Raw genomic sequence first — 12,443 nt, forward strand, 5'->3', positions numbered from 1 at the left:
ATCATATAATTTAGATTTAGGGTTTCAATGCCCTTACTGATCAATCAATGTTCTACCAACCCTAACAGCCATTGATCTATCAACTTAACAGGAAAGCAATCTAACCAAAACTTAGTTCCATATGTTAGGGTTTCTATTATCCTAGATTAAGGTTCTTCAAATTTTAATGGTTCAGATCTTTATCAATCAACCAAATTCAGTGAAGGTTCTTTTAAGTTTCGATTTTTACCTTTAGAAACTTATGGAGTGTAGATTTGGACCACCAAAGAGAGAAGGAGGCCGCGAGCTAATCGTTCTTCGAGTCGGGTCGCGGACGGGCTGCTTGCTTGGTCGGATCACGAACAGGAAAGAAGGAGAACGTCTGGTTTACTTGATCACGTCTAGAAAGAGCTAACTTCAAGAGAGAGAGAGCTCTGATTTGGGTTAGGAAAACGATTAGGGTTCCAAAGCAAATCGGCGGCGCGTACTGTAGCAGAGCGTGACAGCGCGTCATTGATCGGATTGACAAGCGGTTTGCAGCGTCTGATTCGTCTCGGCGAGGGCTTCAATTTGATATATTGCTCGTCGTCTGGGTCCTCTCGGTTTGGAAGAACGATCTCTTTAAAGTTCCGCCGGAATTAGGGTTTTGTGATATTCGGCTGAGTTTAAGGAATTTTGTGGGGACTTAGGGTTAGAGGCTATCGTGCTGACAACGTGTTATAAAAGATATGTTGTGTAAGCTTATTATTACTCATGACCAGATGTCTATATTTATACAAGTATTAGACCGTTTTATTTAGACCGTCATAAGAGAAAATGAAATCTTATTCCTAATAGGAATAGGAAATAGTACTTATCCTAAATACACATGGAAAATAAAAAACATGAACTCGCATTCGCCTAAGTCATTAGCAAATGGGCTGGATGGATAGCTGATGGATCGGACGGTTTGGACGGTTTGGACCTGATACGGGTCGATCACCACTTGGTTTATAACATTTCTTTATTGGAAACTTTCATAAGAGCGTAATACACAAAATTAATTTTTTACAAACTATTAGTGTGCAATTTAAATCAAGGGTCCAATTGGTAATGACTGTAGCTTTAAATTTTTGCCGTAGAAAAAAATCTGTATATTTTTTGCCGCTTTAAATTTTATTACCGCAGAATTTTATGAAATCACTAAAATTGTTTTTTTTGCTAAAAATCTTAAACCCTAAAGCTTTCTCCCTTTGTCCCTTCCCTCTCCACATTTCGTCACCTCCTCTGCAAAATGGCTGCATCTCGTCTATCCCTCCGCTACATCCGCCGCTTCACCACCACCACCACCGGAGATTCGGCGACCACCGTAGTAGAGTCAAGCAAGATCTCCGCCTCCAAAGCCAAGCGCATCCTCCGCAAACAACACGACCCCGACAAAGCCCTCGAGATCTACTCCAACGTCTCCAACCACTCCGCGTCGCCAGTCTCCTCCCGCTACGCCCAGGAGCTCACCGTCCGCCGCCTCTCGAAATGCAACCGATTCTCCGACATCGAAGCCCTGATCGAGTCCCACAAGGACGACCCGAGGATAAAGGAGGAGCCTTTCTACTCCACGCTCATCAGATCCTACGGGAGAGCCTCGATGCTCGATCACGCTATCAAGGCTTTCGAGGAGATGGGTCGGCACGAGACGCCGAGGACAGCTGTCTCCTTCAACGCCTTGCTGACGGCTTGTCTTAATTCCCGTAAGTTTGAGAAAGTCCCCCAACTGTTCGACGAAATGCCTCACAGGTATAGCACCATCGTCCTCGATAGAGTCTCTTACGGGATATTGATTAAGTCGTATTGTGACGCTGGCTCGCCGGAGAAAGCTATTGAGATTATGAGAGAGATGGAAGGTAAACGAAACATGGAGGTTACCACCATTGCTTTCACTACGATCTTAGGCTCTTTGTATAAGAACGGTAAAGTTAAGCTAGCAGAGAGCTTGTGGAACGAGATGGTGAAGAAAGGCTGTGAGATTGATAGTGCAGCTTACAACGTTCGTTTAATGAATGTTCAGAAGGAGGGTCCTGAGAGAGTTTGGGAGTTGATTGAGGAGATGAGTGTTAAGGGGTTGAAGCCTGATACGATTAGTTACAACTATCTTATGACTGCGTATTGCGAGAAAGGGATGTTGGATGAGGCTAAGAAAGTGTTTGAAGGGCTTAAGAAAAACAGGTGTGCTCCTAATGCAGCTACGTTTAGGACGTTGGTGTTTCATTTGTGTGACAGTGGTTTGTATGAGCAAGGGTACGCGATCTTCAAGAAGAGTGTGGGTATGAACAAGATTCCGGATTTTAATACTTTGCAGCATTTGGCTGTTGGGTTGGTGAGGAACAAGAAGGTGAATGACGCTAAAGGGTTGATTAGGACGGTGAAGAAGAAGTTCCCTCCGAGTTTCTTGAATGCGTGGAAGAAACTTGAGGAGGAACTTGGTCTGGATACGAAAACCGATGCTTCTTCAACTCCTGCTTAATAAAGCACAGGAGCATTGCAATTGAAGATCTGATTCTTTTGCTTGAGCTTTAGCTTTTTACGTATAACTTCATCTCCCGCATTTTTACTTTCCTCATAAATTAGCTTGTGAAAGCTTGAAATTTTTTTTTGGTGGAATCTCTTGAATTTCATGTTATTCAGTTTCCAGCTTCATAGAGTTCACTGTTGTTATGTTCTACACACTGTGCTTCGTGGTGAATTCAAGTTTCTTTTGTTTTATGTGCTGTCTACACATTCAATTGATATGATTGTACTATTATATTTCTGCGTGTTTAATTGAGAAATCTCATATATTTATATGTTTTCTGCATGATAATAATACACATGACTCCTTAATGTTTGAATAATATTTGTTTGAGGAACACTTTTGTTGAAAAGTATTGTCTTTATTTCACACTAATAAGTCCAATATAAACTTCTTACATATATGATTTGATTCATCGGCCAATACATTGTCTTAACTTTGTATTTGATAATTCACTAGGGGCTGGTCCCGGCGCAAGCGCCGGGTTGTGAACATAAGTGTTGCTTAATCTTTGAAGAAGTAATCCACATTTGTAAAGTTGTTTTTAAACTTGTAGAGTTTTATTGCTAAGCTGTGGATACTTTGAAGGGCGGAGGTAGGATGATTATCGGCTAGGTTTATGATAGTTGGTGTAGTAGTGGAGGACGCTCGTCGTTGGAAGAGAAGTTAAGATGCGGGTGGTATTTGAGGTCGTATTTACTGGTGGCTAATTAGCTATTCCAAAGAACATTTTATCTTTTTTAGCTTATCATCTGATCTGTGAGAAAATGGGTGAAAAACACTCGATACTTGCTTATCAGAAGAGAAGAGAAGATTAAGAAATTTTGTTGTTCGATAAAGTTTTCAATACAAATACTCTCGTTATCGTCAACAAAAAAACTCTAGTTATTTGCATAAAAGCTTCAAATTTAATTTGGCTTCACAATTTTGTTCGTGACAGCCAAATTACCAAACTTATCATTACTCCCCCTTTGAAAAACCTTGTCCTCAAGGTTATTATGATTTCATCTTCACTTCTGCAATCCGCTTCCTCTTTTTCTTGCTTTGGTGTAGAGCGTGTTCTCAAAAGGCAGTAGTCTTGAGATGCTTCAGAATCCATCACAGACTTAAATAACCTTATTATGGTTCAAACACTCCATGTTTGGTTTGAGACTGCAATGACTTCAGAAGTGACAATACAGCGGACACTTTGCTCCTTCCCAAATATGTTTTTTTCCACTGTATCAGTTCTATCCCCTCAGCCCAACAACCAAAGAAAGTTTCCATTCCCTTAATCACGCTTGACCTCTATTCCTTGAATTGTTGCTCTGGTGGCCTAAGAGAGTGAAACAACTCAGAGATGGAAGGTGAAACAACTCAGAGATGGAAGGTAAAACCCTCACTCTTACAGGCGAGTCAACATCCTAATCATTCTTGAATAACAATCTGCCCCAGACCTTTATGAAACCGATCTGCAGCAGTGAGGACTCGTATGAACTCCGACGTAGACACGGTTTTACACCTAAAATAAAACCCACTGACCAAAACAATATGTAAATGAGAACAACATCATTCTCAGAGAACCACACAAAACTATAAATTAACATGATATACACAGCAAAGCAAAATAACAAAATTTCGGTGAATCTCTTTTAAAGTATCAAACTTGCAATTAAACATGGATAGATAATGATGGTTGAAAAGCTTACGGAGTGAGCAGCTTTATTATGTGAAGCAGAGCCTTGCTTTCCCGATATGCAAACATTCGTCAAAGATCCCTTAACTGAAATCCAAGTAAAGCTTTATTATATGTTAGTTTGCAGATTTAAAAAAAAAAAAGGTTAGGAGGAGGGTGATGATACCCACGAATTCACCATTCTTTTTGATGGTCCTTGAATCCTAAAAGCGGACGATCCGGCCAACAACGAACTGAGAAGTCAGACCAAGGCAGAGATAGGAGACTACTGTTTGAGCAACAGTGGCAGGCTAGCAGCGGAGGAGGACATTGTCAATGATGGGTTGAAATCTGCGCTGGTTCAATAAAGCTTTGACTTGATATGAGATGCACTGCTCCGGTTTGAGCAACTGGAGAAGTAGAGAGAGACGTTTTCGATGAGATGCTGTAAAGAAAACCTAGTAAGGAATCGAGCCGTTTTTCGAGATGTAGATTTCCTCGATCTATGATGAAGTTTATATAAGAAGGGTTAACAAAGATGATACGAAACGGGGCCATTAATGAAGAAGTTATCGAAGATGGGGAGATGTAAAGTTTGCCGGAGATTGAGAGATTACGAAAAGACAAACGACTCTGTGTTTCGAGATGTGTCTGAAGTGAAGTGAGAAAGATAACCCTACGTTAAAAACGACGACACTTCACAAACAGGCTAACTGAAACTGTTAGAGCCCATAAGAATAAACCTGAGTTTAGCGCATTACTTTAACATCGAAAATTAACAATTTTTTCAATTATTTTAATTTTTTTTTTGGGTGGAGCCCACATGTTGCCACGTGGACATCCTTAGAAGAGAGCAAAAAGTGATCTATTATAATATAGATTCCTTACATGTAATCGAAGACCGGTCATGGGCAAAGCCTAATAAAACATTCACCTGAGTCCTTCAAATTTTTTAAAAAATTTTATATGTAAATAGGCTCCTAATTTTTTTTAAAAAAAATTTAAATCTTTAAATTTTTTAAATCTTTACTAACCGGTCTAGAGCTTCCAAATTTTCAGGGCCAGCCTGGCTGTAGTTATCACACAAGGCTATTGAGTCTATGACAAGGCACATTGAAGAAATTGTTATTAACAATACACAAAGCAGCTACTTTTCTAGGATTGTTTTTGTCCTCAACTCTTCTTAGTTTTTAGTATATCTTAAACTTAGTATTGACTATTGATTTGAAGATCAAATCAAATTTGATTCTCATGATATTTTTTTAAATAGGACACATCTAACTTTTAATTCACAATTGTTTTTTCTGTGGATATGTACTGTTTTTTTTCGGAAGTTGTAGGTAAGTATCGTTGTATAGCTGCTTGTGGTAAAGTAAACTATTGTTGGGTTATAAACTAGCTATAGTTTATTACATGTAATGAATGTTCTTGAGCTTGAGATTTATTAAGCACGAGGTGAAGAAGCATGATCGAAAGCATACTTTTAATTCAACTGGCTGCGTAAGATACTATATGTGTATACGTATAAATTATAGTATAAATTATAAGCTTTGAGAAATGACTTTAGATAGCACTAAACCAACTTTTTCTTTCCTTTCTAGACTTCAAGATCCAAAATCACAAAAATGTTTCATTTAATATGGACATTTACCATTTTATCTATTTCTTTCTCTAATTACATTTTTTCTGAAAATTTAAATCATGAATCGACGACAACAGCTTGCCTCATCTCTGGCATCGATCATCTCAGACGTCATTATCTCCGGCGTCGATCATCTCAGTCAAAATTTAACTAATATGTATATTTTTATATGATAAAAATTTATATTAAACATTCATTCTAGCTGTTTAAATTATTTTTCAATTTTCATTCCGTCCGTAAGGCGGGCCGGTCCTAGTATATATAGAAGCAGAGTAATGATTGTTAAAAAAAAAACAAGTTGAGTAATGATTTAAGAGAAATGGCCTTAGATAGCACTAAACCAACTTTTTCTTCCCATTCTAGGCTTCAAGATCCAAAATCACAAAAATGTTTCATTTAATATGGACATTTAACATTTTACCCATTTCTTTCTCTAATTACATTTTTTTCTGAAAATTGAAATCATGAATCGACGACGATAGCTTGCCTCATCTCCGGCGTCGATCATCTCGGCCGTCATTATCTCCGGCGTCGATCATTTCATCCATCATCATCTCCGGCGCCGTTCATCTCCATCGCCATCATCACCACTTTAATCGTTTCCGCCTTCACTCCGTAATCGAGCTAAGCGTGTTTGTTATTTGTGTGAAAAGTCAATTCTGAAAATGTCTCTCAAACTAGTAGACTACGAGTCTCTCAACGGAGATGCGAAGAAATATCACTATGCAATCAGAGGTTCTCTCTTGATCAGAAAGCTTCTTCCTTTTCTAGATTTTCCAAAGTCAAAAGGGTGTTGTTATCTTCATAGTTCCAAGTCTATTATTTGTGATTTTCATCACTTTCTCTCATTGTTTATATCACTGCTTTTCTCGTGAACACATGTAAGCAAATTGGTTTGGTTTGCTAGAAGGATCCTTAAAGTGGTAATGTTAAAGTGCAGATTTTTCAATACTACACTCTCTAAACCTGCTTTGAAATTAGCAAATTTAGTAGATTCATTGTTGGGTTTGTGGATATCGAAGCATATTCTTTCGGGTGAGAATCAGGTCAGTGTCGGTTCCGTCCCGATTCCGGTGAGCGGGAGTTCCGATCAATTCTTGGTCCTACCGGAAACAAACTGCAGAGGAAATTACCAGAGATGAAACTGAAAAAGAAGAAGAAGAAGCACATGAAGTCAAAATATGAGAAAACAAAGAAGCTAGGTACTCCGGCTTCACCAACTACAACACTTAAGCAAAGGCAAACCCAAAAAAGAAAGAAGCTTTTTGTTGCTCAGGCTCGCTCTCAAGGAATAACAGTGAGTAGAATTGTTGATATAGAAGCTTCTTTATTGGTTAAGACACGTGGTTAATGGCAGGTATGTGCAATGGTGATCATTAACCCCAGAAACCCGACTGGTCAGTGTCTCAGTGAAGCTAAATTAAGAGAGATATTGCGATTCTGTTATGACGAGATATTGGTTCTTTTTAGAGACGAAATGTATCAGCAAAACATATACAAAGATGAGACCCTCATCAGCTCCAAGAAAGTAATCATTATTACACTATATAACACATGTGAGAACAATACTTTGTCTTTAAAATATTTTGATGGATATCTTAGATAACATATATGCCTTATAATAGTATCACATTAAGATTTTCTTAATAAAATTCCTGAAAATACTTCAAGACAACTGAAACTTCTGCTACTCTCAAAACTTTATTGATGTTTCTACACTAACTGAAGTAGTTTTATACATCGTTTAAACGTTTCCTTTGGTCCTATCTGAAAAAACAATCAGGAAAGAGATCATGAACACGTACAAAAGCTTCCAAAAATTACTTGAAAACTCCAAGATTTTGAGCATGTACCTGATGCGTCTGATTTGGAGTAAAAACTGGAGTCTCAGTACTCAGTTGAGCTTTTGGAGAGGCATGTGTCTCATTTGTTGCCTATGTTCCCATCTGCAAAATAAATCAGGAAGGAGGTCATGAACACGTACAAAAGCTTCCAAAAATTATACATCAAAGGTTTGGTGTCAAAGCAAGTTACATGATTGAGAAAGTTCATGTTTCTTCTCTGAATATTTTTCTCTATTGGTGCCACTTGCAGCTACCAGACTTTTCTGTTGTATCAAATGTCTTCAAGAAAAAGCAGGATTCAGAACAATCTACTACTGAGCTGGCTCTCGAGAAGGTACGTCTTTTTGTACCATCTCTATTCTATAATTATTTATTTGTTAAAGAAGAAAATATTATTCATGTTGCAGCTAGGCAATTCACCCTTAGGATGATGATGACGATATAACTGTGGAGCAAGCTTGGGATGACATCGTTCAACGCGTTAAAGTATATATTCCTGGATGAGGTTAGTTCACTAATACAGATAACTTTATATGTTTAACAAATATGTTTAAGTTTTTGCCATTATTAATGTTGTAATTAGTTGTTTCCCTTACAGTTTCTTTCAGCTGATCATCCTCTAGGAAGCCACCTTAGAGCAACATTGCAAAGGGATGGTGAACGTCACGGTTCAGTTCATGTTCTGTTATGTGGTGATTTCTATAGCCAATGAATTTTTTTATAGATTTTGATTATGTTGTTTTGTTTTGGTTGTTCTGGAAAATTAAGTTTCAATACAGGATAGCCATCCAGAACAAAGACTGTCTAACATTCCTTACACGCTTTTGATTCTCTTCGAAAACAGACTTATGCAAGAAAACACACTCATTTTATTTTCTGGAAACCCATCCTGAAAGTTTTACAAGCTATCTTAGAGAACATGTGTGTTTTATAATGATACAACATTTAACACTTTCTTGATAGAATTACTAAAAATGCTTCAAGCTATCCTATTTCCATGTTCTATGTTTGATTTGTGTTCTCTATTTTGTAGACAATGAACTCTATTTGGAGATTTCTATAACCAATGAATTTTCTTATAGATTTTGATTATGTTGTTTTGTTTTGGTTGTTTTGGAAGATTAAGTTTCAATTCAGGATAGCCATCCAGAACAAGGACTGTCTAACATTCCTTACACGCTTTTGATTCTTTTCGAAAACAAACTTATTCAAGAAAACACACTCATTTTATTTTCTGGAAACCCATCCTGAAAATTCCACAAGCTATCCTAGATAACTTGTGTGTTTTATAATGATATACCACATTTAACACTTTCTTGATATAATTACTGAAAATGCTTCAAGCTATCTTATTTCCATGTTTTCTGTTATAGACAATGAACTCTATTTGGACATTTCTATAGCCAATGGATATTCTTATAAATTTTGATTATGTTGTTTTGTTTTGGTTGTTCTGGAAAATTAAGTTACAATTCAGGATAGCCATCCTGAACAAGGACTGTCCAACATTTCTTACACGCTTTTGATTCTCTTCGAAAACATAATTATGCAAGAAAACACACTCATTTTATTTTTTGGAAACCCATCCTGAAAGTTCCACAAGCTATCCTAAATAACATGTGTGTTTTATAATGATATACCACATTTAACACTTTCTTGATAGAATTACTGAAAATGCTTCAAGCTATCCTATTTCAATGTTCTATGTTTGATATGTGTTCTCTGTTTTGTAGACAATGAACTCTATTTGGAGATTTCTATAGCCAATGAATTTTCTTATAGATTTTGATTATGTTGTTTTGTTTTGGTTGTTCTGGAAGATTAAGTTCCAATTCAGGATAGCCACCCTGAACAAGGACTCTCTAACATTCCTTACACGTTTTTGATTCTCTTCGAAAACAGACTTGTGCAAGAAAACACATTCATTTTATTTTCTGGAAACCCATCCTGAAAGTTTTACAAGCTATCTTAGAGAACATGTGTGTTTTATAATGATACAACATTTAACACTTTCTTGATAGAATTACTGAAAATGCTTCAAGTTATCTTATTTCCATGTTCTCTGTTTGATATGTGTTCTCTCTTTTGTAGACAATGAGCTCTATTTGGTGATTTCTATAGCCAATGAATTTTTTATAGATTTTGATTATGTTGTTTTGTTTTGGTTGTTCTAGAAGATTAAGTTTCAATTCAGGATAGTCATCCATAACAAAGACTATGCATATTAATCAATATATAATGGTTTGAACAAGAAACATGTTTTGAATATCGCATACAGTAAAGAACATGTTGGGTCTTTCTTCACATACCAATGCATCAACTCAAGAAAAGACAAATTCATTAACAGTTTTTATTTCTCCTTTAATTTAGACTGATTGATATGAGAATTTTTTTTTGTCTTTAGTGATTGCATACAATTGTAATAAGAGACCAAATATGGTCTTAAAAGAGAAACATGTAAGAGCAAACAAACTTCATGAGTTCTCCAAAATGTAGTTCTCATGGAGGTACGTGTAATAAGAAGGGGTATTCAATAAGTCATAAAACAAAACAATTACAAGAATAAGAGCTTCACATGAAATGACCAAAGAGGAGATTGTTTCTAGACATGCAGAGAGATGTTGGCTACTCTTCTGAATACCTCAAGCTCTTCTGTAACACATCAACTTAAACTGAGTGATGACAAAATCAACACCTGAGTATTAAGTTAACAATAAATCGGTGTAAAGCTCTATATGAACGATTATAAAATAGCATGGAACGAAATATACCCTTCACAACTTTCTTTTGTTTCCTTGGGATGCTTCAGCAAATGAGCCACCGTTTTGTCTGTGGGATTGGTCACTGTTTCTGTATCTAGCATCCCATCATATCTGCAAGAACCAAAAACAAGAGCAAGCTATGTAAACCACACAGATATATGATTTCTCCTATCTCACATTCAGAAAATTGTATGTGTATTATCTACATGATCTAACTACGAAGTATATGTATACCATATTGATTAATATGCATAGATTTGCATACATATATCTTGATTTTTCTTTGGTACTGACGTGTGTATCATCCTCTTTATCAAGCCTAGTCCATCCGAAATCAGAATCTCCCATCTTGTTTCTATCTTGCGTAAAGAAGGAAAAATACCATCTGATTTTCTAGAAGGCTTTCCTGAAACTATACAAATGCTTCCTGAAATTAATCTGAACACTAGACAGCTTCACAAGACAAGCAACAAGGGACTCATAAGAAAATTCAAGAGCCTACCAAAGATATCAACATGACTAAGCAGAACAAAACACCAAGCAAAAAAGTTTCAAAATTTGTTACCATCCGATTTTCTGGAAGGCTTTCCTGAAACTACACAAATGCTTCCTGAAATTTTTCTGAACACTAGTCAGCTTCACAAGCACAAGCAACAAGAGACTAACAATGTGTTAAGCAACATTTCCTAAACACAATCAATAGATGCAAATAAACAACAAATGAATATGTAAGGAGAGATATAAAAGTATAAATTAAAGAAGAAATCAAAATAACTTGTCACTTAGGAAAGCTAAGCTTAAGACAGTAAGAGCAGCAGCAATGATGGCAAAAGGTCGGGAGATAATAGCAAGACCTGAGTGTTCAACACAGTTCAAGAGGATCATTAATCATATTTCTCAATCAATGCTTTAAAAATGACACAGAAAGGCTTTGTCATTCTATTGAACATGTTAAGGGCATAACCAAATCCCATCAAGATAGAAACTTTTGGAGAAGATAAGATGGATTACCTTAGCTTTTATACTGCTCAAAGTGAATCCTGAATTGCTTTGTTCTATCTGTTCAATTAATACAACAAAACAAACTTATTAGTTCTCAAACCATTATCATTGAAGATTGAAGCCTCTTATTTGAATCTCAAAACTCTAGACTTTGGAATCATACCGAGATGGCGTTGGAGAATCAAAGCTTCGTCATTTCGTCGGAGTTGAAGATAGTGCTTTTCATCGCCGGAGTTGATTGGGATTTCGTCGCCTTGGTGCCGCCGTCGTGAGAGAGAGATTGGAGAGAATATAATCAAAGCTTCGTGCTTTCGTCGGAGATGATGACAATGCTCGTCGTCACCGGAGTTGATGGCAGTGCTCGTCGTCGCCGGAATTGATGACAATGCTCGTGGTCTTGGTGCCGCCGTCGTGAGAGAGATATCGTAGGAGACGACGCCGAGAGAAGATGCGTCTTTTTTTTGTTAGTTGTATTATTTATTGAGAGTAATGGAATTTTTTGAACAGTTAATAATGTTATTTTTATGACTTTTAGCTTTCCATCCTACTTTTGAGACAAAAACTAAAAAGATGCTAATATGGAGAATTACCCTTTTTATTATGTTCACTAATATTATATTATTACATGTATATATGGAAAATAGAAGATTATTTTTTAAAAGTTTATTTATGCAACCTTCAATCAATTAAGGTAAGCCAAGTGTTTAATGAGCGATGAGATTTGCTTTATTGAGGGTTCGTCTTACTAATCTAGATTAATTATGGAAAATATCTCACATGGTTATTTCACTTGTTCCATTTGACTATTCCATAAGCGTATATATGATATTTTTGTCTAATACTCTCGATTAGTATCATGTTAAACAGCATGAACTATATGCCAACTTTTACTCGCATGTGTTGGAAAATAAATACGGAAAACCATACTAATTTAGTATATGAATAATTAACATGACATTTTAACTACATATAATTAAGGGCTTTTTGCAAAAGTGACTCAAAACTTGGAGTCAAA

At 36.5% G+C, this 12,443-nt stretch overlaps 1 protein-coding gene and 1 long non-coding RNA gene across 3 annotated transcripts; one reads left to right on the plus strand and one right to left on the minus strand.

Annotated features, from left to right (window-relative positions):
• Positions 1–1,186: 1,186 nt before the first annotated feature.
• LOC106328504 (pentatricopeptide repeat-containing protein At4g36680, mitochondrial) lies at positions 1,187–2,718 on the plus strand. Its single transcript, XM_013766958.1, has one exon. It carries the CDS (start codon positions 1,253–1,255, stop codon positions 2,477–2,479), a length of 1,227 nt encoding a protein of 408 aa, XP_013622412.1. The 5' UTR covers positions 1,187–1,252; the 3' UTR covers positions 2,480–2,718.
• A 667-nt stretch (positions 2,719–3,385) lies between these two features.
• LOC106333376 lies at positions 3,386–4,842 on the minus strand. 2 transcript variants are annotated; one of them, XR_001268350.1, is made up of 3 exons: positions 4,370–4,842; positions 4,213–4,286; positions 3,386–4,040 (listed from the first exon to the last, which is right to left on the minus strand). It is a non-coding gene; the product is annotated as an uncharacterized LOC106333376 (long non-coding RNA). The 2 variants fall into 2 exon arrangements; XR_001268349.1 differs by having other exon boundaries at positions 4,366–4,842.
• Between the last annotated feature and the right edge of the window lie 7,601 nt (positions 4,843–12,443).

Source organism: Brassica oleracea, chromosome C3 (assembly GCF_000695525.1).
Source record: "Brassica oleracea var. oleracea cultivar TO1000 chromosome C3, BOL, whole genome shotgun sequence".
NCBI lineage: Eukaryota > Viridiplantae > Streptophyta > Magnoliopsida > Brassicales > Brassicaceae > Brassica > Brassica oleracea.